This window comes from Verticillium dahliae, genomic scaffold (genome assembly GCF_000150675.1).
Source record: "Verticillium dahliae VdLs.17 supercont1.23 genomic scaffold, whole genome shotgun sequence".
Classification (NCBI taxonomy): Eukaryota; Fungi; Ascomycota; class Sordariomycetes; order Glomerellales; family Plectosphaerellaceae; genus Verticillium; species Verticillium dahliae.
Window position 1 is genome coordinate 254,034 of NW_009276931.1, and position 16,011 is coordinate 270,044.

Below are 16,011 nucleotides of genomic sequence, written 5' to 3' on the forward strand. Positions count from 1 at the left end.
AGTAAGCCTGAAACACAGGAAGGCGGACAGGCGGCCGACAAGTAGTAATGGAGGGCGACGGAAATGAAGGATGCTCACGAGGCCTCAATTACTACGCGTCTGTAATACATAAATCCTAATTCTATCTCCACCCGCATGTTTGATGTGATTCCCACCTCAGAAAGTCGTTGAGATCATGCCCAAGATTGTAACCCATTAGAACGAAGTCTTGGTGGTCGCCATGGCCCAAGAATGTGAGATCTATCATGGGACTCTGCGGCGGGCTCCACATCTCGCTGTCACGGTCGCTGCTGCAATCCGTCTCCGACCGTCTCATTGACATCGACGATCGTACCTGGCAACCGGGCTGGTCCCTTAACAGCGTCGGCGAGCCGGCGGCTTCCTCGTCGACAAACCCGCGCTGCAAGTCCCTCGCCACCGGAATAGAAAGTTCCAGGTCCGGGCAGGTGGCATATGGGGGGGCAGAGCTGATCCCAGTAGTTCTCGCGCTGGAGTGCACCATATTCGCCAGCCCGGCTGGAGCGGACTGTCTGGCGCGCACGAATCTGCCAGCCGACTCGAAGCCGAAGTCGTCGAACCAGGCTGTGATGTCATCAAACTCATCATCATCGGTGCGGCGCGTGAGGTCTGAGCCGCCTGAGACGAGATCGCCTGCTCCGCCAAGGATGGCGACTTGAAAGGCCGTCCAGTCTAGAGTCTTATCAGGCATGATGTCTGCACAAAGTATAGACTCGGGCTTGGGGATTCGAATGCGGCCATGACTGAACGTCGGAACATTGATGGTGCAGGGCGTCGAGTGGAGGAATATGAACTCAGCATCCTCTGAAGGGGCAGAGCGGTGTGTTGGTCGAAAATGGCCTTTCGATAGATGATGGGGAGGTTGGAGTGGTAGTGTAGGAACTGTCGCATCTGCTGCAAGGGTCGTTGCGACACCAGGGGATGCTAGACGTGCCTTGAGGTTTTGTCGATGGAAATCGTCGATCTTTGCCCTGCTACTCTCATGCACATTGGTGGTCGGGAGTGTATCGGGGGATGGAATTCCGCGGCACCAGTGCTTGCTGCGAGGTCGTGCAGGAACAGGACGCCTCGATATGATCTCATCGGCCTCAATCTTTCCAAGCAAGTGCCATTTGATCATGACCGTCACATTGTTGAGGGTCTTGCGCGCAGCGAAATCGCCCGTCGGCCACTTTGCCGGCTTAGACGGCTTGTGCCCGACTATCAGTGCGGAAGCAGCTGGCATTGGTACTATCGAGGATGAAGCCATGGTGGGGGTTGCCACTTGTGTGAAGATGGGGTACAGCGAATAAGCGGGAAAATAGATACTGAAATGTAGTGACAGGATGGTTAACAAGTGTCTGCATGTTGCATAGCATAGAATATGCCATTTGTAATGAGACGTTGAGAGCAGCCTACGTTTGTTCTTATATCACCAACCACTGAAGCCGATGATCAAGCCGATGATCTCGACGATTGCAGGTCCGTAAATGGACGTGCATGCATTTATTTTTATCACGTCCTTTCAGAAGACCATGGGCTGTGCAACGGCGGGGCATATCCCTGCGCCCACAGCACAATGGGTTAGCGTTGGAGTACCGGAGACCATTCCGGACTCGCGGCAGCTGGTTTCCATTAATGGCCAAGTTCCTGGACCTGAAAGAGCCTGTGGATCCTGGAGGTCCTGAATCTGGCCGACCAAAATAGGCCTTGGACGTTGATTCAGGCTAACCAACCGTCTCCCACAGACTAGTACATCGTGCACCAACGAACAGGCCCCGGGAATGACCTTTCATGTGTTCCCATCTTCTGTCGGATGGCCCCTCAGAATGTCCCTGTCAATGAGATTTGACTTTGTCACCTGCCTTTGCTTCCAACGATTTATGGATCAATTCATGACGCTGCACTTCGTACTCATCCCAGCGTTGTGTTGGGGTCAATCCCTGAATACGTGTGAAAGCCTGCCACGTTAAGCAAGGGTTGTCCTGGCGAGCCTTCAAGAACAAGACTTTCTTGACTCGATATCGCGCAACATAGGCAATGATCAAGCCTAAGAACAGAGCCCCGGCTACTATCGGCGTTATCACCAAGGCCGTTGTGCGTAGTGGCCTAGCCGCTGCTTGCTCCAGGGCGCCACAGTGGGTGGACAGGAGAGGCGCCATTCCAGTCTCTGTAGGGTATGGCGCAGCACCATGTAACATCGTCGAGTAGAATACACAAGAGATGTCTTCCACAAACGGCACGCTTCCTTATGTACCTGGACGGCACCAAAGCCCAGTCTTCGTGCTGGTCCCTGCTTTGTTCCTTTCACGGAGCCTTGACTTAGGCCCAATATCCACCACCTGGTCCAGGAATACTTAAGCCGAGCTTCCCTACCATCTATTACGTCCCTCGTAGTTCTAGAGAAACACTCCTGAGCACAGTAACGGGCCAGAATGAGATCTGTCGTAATTGGTGTGATGGCTTTGGCCGCGGCATTTGCCCGGGTCCAGGCTCAGTCTGGCTGCAGCAGTGCCCTCTCTTCTGAGACGGGGAGTCACGACAAGAGCAGCCTGACTGCTCTCCCCTCACCAACTTCAAGCTGTAGCTGCCTTGATAGGCCCACAGCAGACCCCTCCGCTCAATCCTCAAGCATGGTCTTGGGCTCGGACAAAGCCATCTCGTCCAAAGATTGGATTGTCTCGTCTTCCATCATACCACACTCCACCTCCACAACCCCTGTCGCGTCTACCACCCACTCGCGACAGCCTTCTACTCCAAGTAAACCGCCGGCTGGCTCAGTGCGGGTTGAATTTATGCTTGAGGACACCCGGCATCGAGAGGACATTCAGGTGAAAAACTCCGGTGCGCAGCCTAAAAAGGTACGTTTCATGGCGTGCAATGGGAGAGTTGTCAGCAACAACGGCCTCGGTCTGGTTCAGTGTAATGTGGAGATCAATCATGGCTATTTCAACTACGAATCGGTCCCCGCCTTTACAACGCATTTTCCAGTGTCCTTTGATAGACCACAGAACGTCACCGGTGTCAAGTGCTACAAGATATGATGGAAACAGGGGGAAGACTGATGATCACCTAATTGAAGTTACGTTCACTGGATCAATGTGTCGATCAATATGCTCTCAAATTGACTTTGACACGGACAGGCTGCTGTGTCGGTGGTTGCTCCAGGTTTCTTTTCGATTAGGCTTCTGCATTTGTTTCGTGGCGTACTGTATTTCACGTGGAAAGCCTGTCTAGGGTTTCATGGATATGGATAGAAATGGCTAATTCTATTGTGCTTGTTCTCAAGTTGGTCTTTGCGCTAGTAACATCTTCCTTCTTATTCAACACTGGATGCGCGATAACTTGATTCCCGCACGCGTGCCCCCAGACGCCCCATACTGGCTGATGATGAAGAGTTCTAACGGTGAAGCCGAGAGTCTAGAGATATTGAGCTTGATGGGTTGCTGGCATTTATCAAGAACCGCGCACTAACCAACAAGACGTCTACGACCTTGATCCTCCACTCGTTCTTCATGGCATCTACATTTCCCAGCCCAATATCTTAGGGATGCTCGAGCCGAGCTGTTTCCTACCCTCGTGACGCTTAAGACTCCCAGCCCTACACCCATCGTCCTGGCCGGCTAGACCAGGCCATACCACGACTGTCTACGCCGCCTGCGGCTGGTCACCCAAGGCACCCCCCCAAGTCTAATCCCACCGCCATTCCATGTCGCCAGCGCATGGGCACTTTCCATTCAAAGGGAGTCTCGAAGACAGAATTTCGTTGGCTAAGCAGCGCGGGTGCATCGGACACCTCCCACAGCGCTTGACGACAATATTCTCCCACGTGTGAAAGGCCTCTTGACAGACGAAGCAGCCCTTGTCACCGAAAACCTCACGTAGGATCAAAACAGGAAAAATAGACTGAGGGTCGAATCGTTCTGTGGACTGCTGTATTTGAAGCATGTTTTGGAGGATGCGGGCGTGCGCAGCAGGCTGTCGTCGTTCCAAATCCGAAACAGCCTGGCGCCTCAGCGACTCTGGAGCATCATTCAGTGCCATGGCCAGAGTCATTTCGTCCCGGTGTATTTGGCTCAGAATGCCAATCAATTGAGACTTCGTTTTACACTCTTGGAGCAGTGAAAATAGCTCCAGCCTGGCATCGAGGCCATCTTTGAGGTCTTCGCGATATCGCTGGCGCTTGACCTGGTGCTCTCCGTCGCTCTCAAGAGAGAGCCTTCGCTTGCGGCTTACGTCGCCAGGCCTCTGGCGTTTGGCGCGGTGATCGTCAATATCATCCGAGTGACCACGCTTGCGGCTGGGCGACTCCTCCGCTAAGGGTCCACCCTGATCACTAGACCCGGCAAGTTGTTGAGAAGCAGCAAGAGCCTTGATCGCTCTGGAAAGCCGTTGCTGGAAATTGCGTGATGCGTCCCACGATTCCATTGCGTACGTTCTGGCTTGAAGTCATGCAATTACACTATTGTATGATCGTGCCAATGATGGAGGTTCCACGCTCTATATACAGCGCATCTTGAATGTAAAGACTGAATCCGAGACTCGAATGGCATGTTTATGCCATTTCTCGGGCCTTTATTCCGTGACCTCGATTTAGGCCCTGCCACTGAAGTATCACGCAGCCCGGCGCTAAAGGACTCGCCAGGATGTTATTTCAGGCACAGCACATTGTACCGCAGTTCCGCAGCTACCGTGTTGCGCCGCTGCAGGTATCTTAATCGTAACGATCACTGTGGATAGAGAGCTGTCCTGGTTAAGCTGGATATTAAGTCATCGGAAGCTTTAAGCCGGCTACGGGCGGGACACGAGCAAGCCACTACACCGACATATCTCCGACATCTCTTTGAAAGAATGGTAATGTGTGCTGACATTGTACATACGGAACTCAGAGCCATTTTGCCACCTCTTGGATGACATGCAGGGTGGCGTGAAGCCAACAGCCAGTTGTCTCGCAATAGGACTATAACTAGCTGGGCAGGCAATCAAGACAAAATCGTTCGTGACGGCCTTCCCTTTCCCGGATTGAGGCACAGAAGTGTGCATTAAATCACAAGCCCCATCCCTCGAGTGGCCTGTCGCCAGGCAATGTATCGAGAGCCCCTGTGAGATCTTCGTCCATGAGCGGACTGTGCTCACTCCTGCAGTTATCAATGGTACTTGGCGTAACACCCGGGCAAGAGTGAATGCCCCCAAACCCCACATTGCAGGTGTTGATGACATTCTGGAGTACGTTCTCATCCCACGCCGCTAGAAAGTCCGCGTGAGAGCTGTAGCCAGAAACATCCCCGTTGGATAGGACAAATGGCTGAGTGCCCTGGCCCTGATGCCAGCGGCCCTTGAATGCCGGCGTGTTCCAATAGACCTCGACTTGCATGTGTGGGACGCGGACCCACCCCTGTGGGCAGTTGTACTTCGTGCCTTGGATGGCGGGGAACGCCATATTGGTTTGGTACTCATCCAGTCGTTTGCTGGGGTCGTAGCAATACGGCATGTGAATATCCGCCCTTAAAGGAGACGCGAAACCGTCACAGTCAACGTTGGAAGGTAGTATATGTGTGCGACGTCCTTTGCGGTCACTGTTCGATAGCAGGGTAAGGAAAATGCGATCTTGCTGAGCTGATCGATAACGACCTACACGCAATCGTATCTGTTCTTGTCCTTGGGCATGTAATGGAAGTCGGTCGTCACATGCTGCTATATCCGGTGTGGAACCTCCAACGGTTGTAGCAGCCCGGGGTCTTTTCCCTGTCTGCATGAGCTCTTCCGCAGGGCTTGCAATCTGCCCGGAATCGATCGACATCGGCCGACAAACCTGGCCACCAAAACCTCTCGGGGACCAGTCTGACTGTTTTGTTGCGCCCCGGGTGGGCTACATTGAGCCTGCCTGCAGTGGTTCTCCTTGACGACCAGTGTTCGGAGAATGCCCTCGTCCGGGACGATGATGCGCTGGTTCCGACAGACGACCCCTTCGTTCGTCGTCCAACCGTCGACCTTTTTCTCTGCCCTCTCTCGGTAGAGATGTGATTAGGGAGACGTCCTGTTAGTTCGGAGGACGGCGTCCAGCAACTCCCATCCCTCCGGTGCCCGGATAGTCTCCTTTCCAGAGCTGACCGAGGGCTCTATAGTTTCGGGCGTAATCAATGCTACTTCTGGGCCTCGCCCGGATTCGGGCTCTGTACGGGGGTCGGCCATGACTTCGTAGTCAACGGAGCTGATCACCAGGTCTTGACTCAGTAGCACTCTGTCCCATGGCGCCTCTCGTCGCGCCTTCTGGGTGGCTAGTTCGGACGACTTCCGCGACAGAGCATCCGCCACGACGTTCTCCCGCCCTGGACGGTAGGTGATCTTGAAGTCACAAGGCGCCGGGTCGTCTGCCCACCGTGCCTGCCTGCCATTGAGTCGTTGTTTGGTCGTGAAGTACTCGAGGGCTTTGTGGTCGGTGATGATTAGAAACTGCCGTTGGAGCCCCAAGAGCTCAGCGGCAAGTCTGCGACTATGTTGGCCAAAACCCCCAGAATCTCACTCAGTCTTTCCTAAAGAATGGTCAATTCCTGGTGGCGGACAAAATTGCCTTCCATAATTCGACACCACGCCCGTCCGAGTCATTTCAACGGCTACACGGGCGAAAAGAAGACCTGAGTACTAGGTAACGTGAATCAATTGGCTCTCTGGCTCGGCTCGGCCGTCAATATCTAATACTCTCTCGTGCTCTAATTTGCTTTTTATGTCTCGAATATACCAGCAGGTCGACCGATGGCGGCACCACGCTGTCGAGCGGCCGCGCCATCTGGCGAGTGTGACGAAGAAGCCCGTCCGAAACAACCTTGAGCTCCTCTAAACCGGCAGGAATGGGGAAAAGAGTGTCCCACTGCGGCGGCACGCTTGTATGCTGGCCCGTTCCATCTCCAAATTGTTGTCATGTTCTCGACTCTCCCCGAATCATCCTTTAGTTGCTGGGCTTCACGCCCAGGCTGTTGTGGTTGCGGAAGAACAAGACGCCCTTGCCGGCGCCCTGGGCGCCAGCGCTGGGCTCAACCCACTGGCACATGCGCTTTGATGTGTACAGGGCCTTGACGAAGCCCAGGGCACCGCCACGGGTGTCGGAGCGGTAGTGCCCGCCCATGACGGGCTTGATAGCCTCCGAGGCCTCGTCGGCATTGTAGAAGGCAATGCTGCTGACGTAGTGGTGCAGGACGTGCGTCTCGATGATACCGTGCATCAGCTGGCGGCCGATGAAGCCCATCTCGCGGTCAATGGTAGCGGCAGCGCCACGGACAAAGTTCCACTGCTCGCCGGTGTAGTGAGGGAGGGTGGGGTCGGTGTGCTGCAGGAAGGTGATGACAACTGGTCATGGTTAGCGTGGATGCCCTCTTCATTCACGGAAAGGCGACTTACCGAGCCAGTGGTTGACCCAGAGGTAGGGGATAAAGTACCAGACGCCGAGGTTGGCCCGGCCGAACGTGTTTCCGAGGAAGTAGAGGGCGGTGCCGGCGAGGATGAGGTCAACATCGGAGCCAATAATCTTCAGGGCATCTTTGTTCTCGTAGAGGGGGCTGCGGGGGTCGAGAGGTGACGCCGCCCAAGGAAGCCGTTTGGACTTGCCCTTGCCACGGCCCTCGCGCTGGCGCTCATGGTAGTTGTGGCCGGTGACGTTGTTGATGAGGTAGCTGGGCCAACCGATGAGCTGCTGACCGATGAGCCTGATCAGGGTGTAGATCGGGGTCTCCTCGGTGAGCTCGGCGAGCTCGTGGGCCATGATGCCGAGACGGCTGGCATGCTCCTCGCGAGTGCGGGGGACAAAGACCATGTCGCGCTCCATGTTGCCGGTGGCCTTGTGGTGCTTGCTGTGCGAGATCTGCCAGCTGAAGTAAGGGACGAGGAGAGAGGAGTGCAGGACCAGCCCGTCAAGTCGTTGATGAACCTGCTGTCCGAGAAGGCGCCGTGACCGCACTCGTGGGCAATGTCCCAGAGGCCGGTGCCGAACATGCCCTGGAGGACGGTGTACAGGCCCCAGAGGACAGTACGAGATGCGGTGTTGGGGATGTATTCTGCCGTGACGAAGTTATACCAGATTGTGAAAGTGGTGCCGAGGCAGAGGATATCACGGATGATGTAGTTGTAGCCCTTCAGGGCGGAGCGCTCGAAGCAGTGCTTGGGGATGGCATCGCGGATGTCCTTGATGGTGAAGTCGGGGACGGTGAACTCGTTGCCATTGGTGTCGAGGAGCTTGCCCATTGAGACGGTCTTCTCAGGCAGATTGTCCATTTCGGACATGGAGGAGAGGGAGGTGGACGAGGCCGAGGGCCGGGGCGAGTCGGAGGGAGACGCAACGGCGGTGGACGGCGAGGACAGGTCGGACTCGGTAGTGGTCGAGGTGACGGTGCGGCGCAGGACAGGATTCCTGACCGAGGCCGACGAGGTTGTTCGGGAAGCCATGGTGATGGATCTGGAGAGAGAGAGAACGGAGGGGGGAAGGAAAAAGGAGAGAAGCTGTGCAGTTGCCGAGGTCTCTTCTAGATATTCTTCGAGGAGCAAGCCACAAAGACACGATTGTCCACTCCAGGGCCGAATTGATCGTGGGCAGAGTGGAAGAAAGCTAGAGTGGGAAGAAAAGGAGTGCGTTTGAGGAGCTTGCAGAAGGTCACTGTTATTTAGATGCCCGGTCAAGGAGACCACGGCAAGACTCGCAGGTTGTTGGCCACTGCAGCTGGGTCGCAGGTCGGTCTGCAACGAGCTGGCTTGGCCTGAGATTTTGTTGAGCTTCCCTCCCAAACTGAACCCCCATGCGAGGGAGAACACTGACGAGAAAGCATGTGCAAGGACTCGCGATGGTCTACCGGCCGACCACTGGCGCATCTTCCGTCCCTCCCACAACTGTGAATATCGGTCCATTCTCGACTTTATTCATCGCCATGGTAGGAACATCCATTTGGGATTACGTTCTGATCCGTACATCTATATTCCTCCTGTCACTGATCGCGCCGCTCAGTACTCTTTATTCGCTAGCCAGAGTGCTATTTCCTCTCCCTCTACCATTCCCCGTCGGGCTTGAGGTATGGCTCGCCCTGGAAGCGGTGTTCTACCTGGTCTTCTATCTTCCGCGCCGAGCCTACCTTCAGAGAGCCGCGGTACATCCCCCGACCGCCTGTCGAGAAGACCGGCGGAGGCTTTTCCGAGAGTGCAACAACAACGTTCCAGACCCGGAACGGTACTTGACGAAGTGGTTCCAGGATGCGCCCTTGTCCGAGATCAAGCGAGAAAACATGAAGGAGTTTTTCCGGTGGGCGTTCTTGAACACCGGAGATGTTGACCCTGCACATGATGAGGAACTTGAGGAGTACGTCGGAGAGATGGAGAAGTTGTTGGGAAGGAAGCTGGAACCCGGGCACGGCAACGCCAAGTGTCTGAGATTGACGCTTGATAAAGTCGAGATGCTGCACCGGAGTTTGACTTGGTACCTGGTGAGTTCCTCTCTTGCAACCCCTATATCGGCAATAGGTGGTTGACTTGCATCATCGGAAAGTGTGTGTTTGTTGTCGACACAGTAGCGTGGGTCTATTTGCGCTACTACTCGTTCGAATTCCACGGCACCTCTGTCGCGGCGGTCTTCCCCTTGCGTCCCTTTACTCCATTCGCCACCAGTCGCTCCCCCGCCAAGACTCTTACTTACTGGCACCGGCCGCACACATCTAAGACGAGGCTTCCCGTCCTGTTCATTCATGGCATTGGCATCGGACTATACCAATACATAAATTTCTTAGCTGATCTCAACGCCGAAGGCAGCCAGAGTCCGTCGGATGGACAGGTAGGCATCATCGCGTTGGAGATCATGTCAGTGAGCTCTAGGATAACTGGCGAGGCAATGTCGAAAGATGAAATGTGCGACGAGGTTGCTTGCATATTGAAGGCACATGGATGGGAAAGGGTGGTGCTCGTGTCACATTCGTGAGTTCTCCATTCCAAGTTGCTATCTCTAATTGTGTTTAAGCCATATGTATATACTAATATAAGCCTTTAAAGCTACGGAAGTATAGTCACTACGCATCTCCTTCGCGCGCCACGGACCGCGAAGGTGATTGGCCCGATTTTGTTCGTTGACCCTGTGTCTTTTCTACTACACCTGCCTGATGTGGCGTACAACTTTGTCAGGATTTCCACATCTCCCGATCATCGACCTCGGCTAACCTCCTTAATAACCAGACGTACCGAAAGCCGACCCGTGCAAATGAACATCTGCTTTCGTACTTTGGCGCGAAAGACATGGGCATCTCGCACACGTTATTCCGGCGTTTCTTCTGGGCTGAAAATATCCTGTGGAAAGAAGACATCCAGGGCCATTCCGTCAGTGTGGTCTTGTCCGGCAGAGATTCAATAATTGACGCCAAAGTCATCGGTGCATATCTGACAGGCGCACCTGATGGGGGTCTTGACACCGAAAGATGGAAAGATGGAGTGTGGAAAGGTGGACTGTTAGAGGTGCTGTGGTTTCCAGACTTAGATCATGGACAGGCGTTTGACGGGAAGAAGGCGAGAAGAAGATTGGTTGATGTGGTTAGGAGGACCAGGGTATCGAGTGAGAATCGGGCAACTGGTGGTTAACGTTAGTTGCAGTATAGGTGGAGGCGATGGTCGATGGGTAATTGACCCATTATTTCCCCCAAAGAGACAATATCATCAGCAGAGCAGTCTAACCCCCATCCGTCCCATTATCTTCCATCACGAAGCCTGCCCCTGTCTCGGATAAGGTGCGCCCTCAGAAAGAGTTTAGGATGGGGTGTCTTTCATGGGAGCCAATGTAAGGGGGTGCGGGACCAGGGTCAAGAGCCGACGAGTGTAACATAACACGCGTCGGCGCCCACGCGCCACCTGCTCGATTCTCTCTCCTCTCTTCAACTTAGTATTCTTGAAAAACAGTGGCATTACCTCTTGAGTTGATCTCACCTGGCCCGTGACAGAATACTTAAACGCGGCCGTAGGAGCGACGAAATGACCCGTGTATGCTCTTACAGGAAAGACGCAAGATGCCTACCCGCGACGTCGAACGATACAACAAGGCGGTCAGGTGGAACATCGGCTCCTTGCTGACGAAGTGCGAACACTACAGCAACCTAAGGGGTATCGAGCTCGCTCTGTACGTCTCCTTCCCCGAAGATGGAGGCTTTGTTTCGTACGACTCGGCCAACCTGAGCTGGCGTCAAGACATCGAAGCCAAGGTAAGCCCCCCGTCTTCAGTTCGTTTCTGCTGCCTCCTCTGATGACAAGCAGAAAGCCCACACACCTCCGACCCTTCTCCTGTTGGAGCCCCTGGTGAGGTCGATTGGTCACAAGGTGACGGGATTCCGTTTCGAGCAGAGTAGAGGACGTTGTCCGAGGTGGAACATGATGGACAGAGCTGGGCAGCTGGCGACAGAGTCCAGATCCGAGGGCCTCGAAGAAGCTGACGACGTCCCTGTCCCGGGCTTGTCCAATGGCGAGGGGGCAGACGGACAATTGTAGTGCCCGTGCGTCTCCGCCGATGCCGGATCTGAGGACTACGTACTTGCGGGCCTGTGGGCAAAGCGGGTACCAAGATGAGAGACACGTTCAGGACTCATGTCCCTCGGGCTAGATAGGATGCAAGAAGTAGCTTGAATTGCTGCTCGCTGGATTACCTCTGTTCCCATTACTGCGACCAACGCCAGCAAGTGAGCGCAGCAAACTTAGATGATTTCCTGAGCCAGTCCAGACCTGCAGCTTCGACGTCGCTGTTCGAGACCGCCGGGGACCCGACCCTGATCCGAGAAGAAAATGGATTCATGTACTTGACGTGCGCCTCGGCAGCCTCTACAGTACGGAGTTCGTGTTGCACTGGAAGGCGATGTTGCACACGTTGAAGCTCAGGATGCGGGTCGAGCCTTTCCCGATCATCTCCTCGGCGTCGCCTTCCCAGCGTCAGGTGTGGTCCTTAATCGCGGGCCCAAAACATTGGGACGAACTCAGCGACCTCTTGAGGGAGCCCGTTATCTCGTGAGTCCCAGTTGTACTGTATGCCAAGCCGCATGATGCACACGTGTTGCCACCGGTGAAAACGTAGCTGACGAGCTCGGCGGCGTTGTAGGCGAGACCGCGTTTGCGTTGGCCTGTGAAGCTCGGATGGGGTCGGCCGGAGACTTGCACGGCTAGCCTGTCGCCACTTGGCTGGGTGCATGGAGACTTGCAGGCGAGGAGAGCGTGCCCTGCCTCAAGGCCAGCAATACGATAATCAGGGCGTAGTAGTGCTTTAGGCCCGAATCTCGTCCCTCATCCTCTGCGACACCAGCTGGTCCTCCCCATTTGCGAGTGGGACCTGGTGCAGTCGTGCGAACAAGGACGGAAACATGTCCCTGTCGCAGTCATAAAGGTCAAGCATTGGATTGTCTTCTGTAGGACATACGGTAGCAGAACCCTCACAAGCCGCGTCACCGAATCATGGATGCTGTCGTATGGTGCTCGTAGCAATCGGAGAGCCCCTGGCCAGTTCTATCGTGGTAAGTTTTGCCTTGTTGACCTTGACCATCCTCAGATACATCGCAGAGCGCGATCTCTCCCGTTATCTGTCTTTGAAGCAGATCTTCCTCGGCATACGCCCTTTGAACAACATCACCTGGCTCGACCTCATCACAACCGTCGTCTTCGTTTCCGCCAATGCCGTGGCCATAAGCTACGGCGTCCAGGATATCGCAGGCTTTATCCGCCGCTCAGATGTCTTGTCAGTGGTCAACATGGCACCGCTGCTTCTTGGAACCCGGATGAACCCGATCGCGAGTGGCTGCGGGCTCAGCCTACCAACATATGTCGCGATGCACCGTTGGCTGGGGATTATGGCCATCCTCCAGGGCCTGACCCACGCCGCTGTCTCTTTCGACCCAAGGATCAAGCGGCTTCGGGAAGCTGAGTGACAAGTCGGGTATTGTGGTAGGTGCAAGAAGGTTGGCGGCATGGTGCGAGTGCTGAGCCGTTCCTCCAGATCACGAGCGTGCTAGTCGCCATCCCCTTGACGAGCCTCATTCGGCGACGGGCGTACGAGGCATTCGCTGCCGCCCACTTCACTCTGGCCGTATGCGCTGCCGTTTTCATCTACCTACACACTCCATCCTCCCACGTTCTGGAGTCGCCCAAGCGGTGCCTGGTCGCGGCCGCCAGTTGTCTAGGCCTCACGTGCATCATCCGGCTAGGCTTGCTGCTCTATCGCAACGTCCGGCTCGGCTCGCCATCCAGTCGGGCCGCCATCCGCACCATCACCTTCGACTTGAAAGAAAGCAGCATCTCGCTTGAGGATGCCGTCCATATCCATATCCGGCTGTCGAGGCCGTGGAATGTGAGGGCTGGCCAGTACGTCTACCTGACCATCCCGGGTTCTCTGATGCGTGGGTCCGACGAACCAAGTGGCCGAGTATCTACCCGGCGGCCCACTTTCGTCTTCTCCTCGACATGAGTTGGCTTCCCGATTTCCGTCACGGACACGGACTAGACGAACGGAAGCTCTCCTATGTCGTGGATGCTATCGACGATATGTTCGACCGGTGCGAGCGGACCGTCTAGCATACCAGCCGTTTCATACTCTGCTGGCTACGGAGCTTCGACCATGACCGATGCTGCAGGATGCCCTTTTCGCTCCTTTCTAAGAAGGCTAGCACGGCCTGCTACAGGCGAATCTGGAAGCGCTGTGTAGTATTCGTAGTACGGCGCTGGCTGTTGGGACACGACCAAGTCCTTGGTCTTCCCTGTGCTACGTCACGGCTGCTCCAGCGGCGAATACAGGAGCTATGGGGCCACGACGCCTGGGCTATGGTCGACACCTCACTTGGCATGTGGCCGAAAGGCCAGAGTGGATGTGATAGACGCCTCATACCACTTGGCCGGGGCGATGCCGACATGGACGAGCACAAATTCGCAGTCGAGTGCTCTAGTCGGTCGGGTGATGATGGCGATGATGACGATGATAAGGGCGAAGACTCGGCTTTCGTCACTGACTCCGAGGCCGACGAATCCGAGCGATGGGATGACAACTCGGAGTACGATTCGGAGTACGAAAACCAAGTCGACCGTAGCCGCCACTGCGTCGAGACTCTCGAACGTCGACAAGAACCCCAGCTGAGGAAGGCTCTGGAGGAAGTACTTGAACTCCTGTTCCAGCTCAGTGTAACTATCTGCACAGGGCAGTACGCAAATGGCGAGCCCAGCTCGACGCTACTGGTATACTTCAGTGGCGTCCTTGGCCTGGATCCCGAAGCGACAGGTTTCCGCCGGGCTACGCAGTACACCTCCACACTGTCCGGCTTTATCTATGTTCATCGGTTCTATATCGGAAATCGCCGCTTTCTTCGCTCTCTTGTCCGACTTTTTGCAGGGTGCTAAATGGGAAATCAGGAGCGGAGAACGTGAAGCCGGTGGCTTCCGAATCTGGGGGGAATGGCCTTGACCATACATGCAAATGTCTATGCGCTTGCTGAAAAATATGGCATCAAGGGGCTGAAGAACACGGCTCTTGAAAAGTTCAAGAAGGAGGCAGACCTCTGTTGGATGTCTCCTGACCTTTTGCGGGCAGCAGAGGTGTACACGTCCACTATGGCTAAGGATCGATCAATAAGGGACATAGTCGCTGAAACACTCAGCAAGCACCCATCTCTACTGGATGGCGAGGGGGCACAGAACCCATCCGACGTCTAGACCTCTGTTACGATTTGATGATGCGCTTCCGGGCGCGTTGATGGGCTAAATCGTCCTGACGAAGATAGTCAATGTGCTAGAGGTAGTGTATCATGAGCCTTAAAGCCAGAGGATCGTCATCGAGGTGAATGGTGCTAATACATCCACGCCGCGTTGTTCTTCTTGTAGTTGCGGCGGCGGGCGGTGACCTGTGGGGCCGACGGCGCTGGGCGGGTGCCGCCCTCCGTGTACCTCTGGATGGGGCGGACAGTATCGGCCTGGTTGTTGCACGGCCGGGGACCGTTGGCTGTTATGCTGACCGAGTAGGCTTCCGTTTTAGGCATCCTCGGCGCTGTGGATCCAATGGCCGAGTCGCGTCGCTCCAATGGGACCAGACCGATGGCACCCTGGGGTTGTTCAATGACCTCGTGTGATGCGTACTTCGGTCGTCTTGACCGATGCGAACATTCCGTTCAAGCTGGAGACACCCTCGGCGTCATGCGAGCTAAAGCCCTGGAGCTGTTTGCGCTTTCGGTAAATGTCGCCTCCGGTCCGGATGTAGATGAAGAATGTGATCAAGATGACCAGCCTGCGAGTCGTTAGACGGGTGCCACAAGACCGAATAGCTGGAAGGAGAACAAACCACACAGGGCCGTAAAAAGTCAGAATGCGCCAGATTTCCCACTGTTTGGTGACCCAGCACCAGAGGGCGGCGTTGCCGTAAACACGATCACTATTGTCGTTCCTGACGAAGATGTAGGTCAAGGCTGGCACTAGAGGAATACCGTAGCAGCATACTATGTACGGGATCTCCATTCTCCGCAGCCTCTCGGCGTCAAACTTGTAGTAAAACGTCAAGTACACGTTGACGGCCATGGCCAGCGTCCAGAAGGCATCTGCGGGCATGAACCGTCGTTCGGTCAGCATTTCGAGAGACGAATGGCATCTGAGAGACGTACATTTGAATGAGGAATGCTTGCAGTTGGCAGCCAGGCGATTCGGGTGAGCCGATGTATGACCTAGCCATCAACGTTCCAATGTTGGTGATGCCATTGCCGAAGGAGGCATAGAACACTAGCCGGTTGATAGGCTTGTGAAAGGCTTTTGAAGAAAAAAATGTAATAATGATAAACAGGCATCCCAAGTGAGAAAGAACAGAGCAAACACGCTCAATGATGCTGAGGGCATCCAGGGTCTCGTCGCGTAAGTTGACCTTTTCCCTTCGAGCGTTCATCATTATGGCGTCTGGTAAATGGCAAATCGCATGTGTTCAAAAAACCCCCTCCCCCCCAAAAAAACCCGAGACAGCCAGGGGAAGGTGGCCAGCTAGTCGGCGCCACGGTTTCT

At 55.1% G+C, this 16,011-nt stretch overlaps 8 protein-coding genes across 8 annotated transcripts; 3 read left to right on the forward strand and 5 right to left on the reverse strand.

Moving 5' to 3' along the window:
• Window positions 1–121: 121 nt before the first annotated feature.
• Window positions 122–1,267, reverse strand: VDAG_09133 (uncharacterized protein; the record flags this gene model as incomplete). The annotated part of the gene is made up of 1 exon (XM_009655435.1): window positions 122–1,267. The coding sequence occupies one exon, from the start codon at window positions 1,265–1,267 to the stop codon at window positions 122–124; it is 1,146 nt and encodes a 381-aa protein (XP_009653730.1).
• A 2,420-nt stretch (window positions 1,268–3,687) lies between these two features.
• VDAG_09134 (uncharacterized protein) lies at window positions 3,688–4,425 on the reverse strand (the record flags this gene model as incomplete). The annotated part of the gene is made up of 1 exon (XM_009655436.1): window positions 3,688–4,425. One exon carries the CDS (start codon window positions 4,423–4,425, stop codon window positions 3,688–3,690), a length of 738 nt encoding a protein of 245 aa, XP_009653731.1.
• Window positions 4,426–5,044: 619 nt separating this feature from the next.
• On the reverse strand, window positions 5,045–5,437 carry VDAG_09135 (WSC domain-containing protein; the record flags this gene model as incomplete). Its single annotated transcript, XM_009655437.1, has 1 exon — window positions 5,045–5,437. One exon carries the CDS (start codon window positions 5,435–5,437, stop codon window positions 5,045–5,047), a length of 393 nt encoding a protein of 130 aa, XP_009653732.1.
• A 1,506-nt stretch (window positions 5,438–6,943) lies between these two features.
• On the reverse strand, window positions 6,944–8,433 carry VDAG_09136 (Delta(12) fatty acid desaturase; the record flags this gene model as incomplete). Its single annotated transcript, XM_009655438.1, has 3 exons — window positions 6,944–7,341; window positions 7,393–7,841; window positions 7,895–8,433. The coding sequence occupies 3 exons, from the start codon at window positions 8,431–8,433 to the stop codon at window positions 6,944–6,946; spliced, it is 1,386 nt and encodes a 461-aa protein (XP_009653733.1).
• A 476-nt stretch (window positions 8,434–8,909) lies between these two features.
• On the forward strand, window positions 8,910–10,596 carry VDAG_09137 (uncharacterized protein; the record flags this gene model as incomplete). The annotated part of the gene is made up of 5 exons (XM_009655439.1): window positions 8,910–9,334; window positions 9,424–9,458; window positions 9,546–9,802; window positions 10,018–10,086; window positions 10,147–10,596. The coding sequence occupies 5 exons, from the start codon at window positions 8,910–8,912 to the stop codon at window positions 10,594–10,596; spliced, it is 1,236 nt and encodes a 411-aa protein (XP_009653734.1).
• Window positions 10,597–11,018: 422 nt separating this feature from the next.
• VDAG_09138 (uncharacterized protein) lies at window positions 11,019–12,914 on the forward strand (the record flags this gene model as incomplete). Its single annotated transcript, XM_009655440.1, has 4 exons — window positions 11,019–11,210; window positions 11,263–11,489; window positions 11,818–12,003; window positions 12,539–12,914. The coding sequence occupies 4 exons, from the start codon at window positions 11,019–11,021 to the stop codon at window positions 12,912–12,914; spliced, it is 981 nt and encodes a 326-aa protein (XP_009653735.1).
• A 976-nt stretch (window positions 12,915–13,890) lies between these two features.
• VDAG_09139 (uncharacterized protein) lies at window positions 13,891–14,685 on the forward strand (the record flags this gene model as incomplete). Its single annotated transcript, XM_009655441.1, has 2 exons — window positions 13,891–14,304; window positions 14,485–14,685. The coding sequence occupies 2 exons, from the start codon at window positions 13,891–13,893 to the stop codon at window positions 14,683–14,685; spliced, it is 615 nt and encodes a 204-aa protein (XP_009653736.1).
• Window positions 14,686–14,819: 134 nt separating this feature from the next.
• VDAG_09140 (G-protein coupled receptor) lies at window positions 14,820–15,901 on the reverse strand (the record flags this gene model as incomplete). Its single annotated transcript, XM_009655442.1, has 4 exons — window positions 14,820–15,071; window positions 15,106–15,253; window positions 15,308–15,560; window positions 15,652–15,901. 4 exons carry the CDS (start codon window positions 15,899–15,901, stop codon window positions 14,820–14,822), a joined length of 903 nt encoding a protein of 300 aa, XP_009653737.1.
• Window positions 15,902–16,011: the final 110 nt, after the last annotated feature.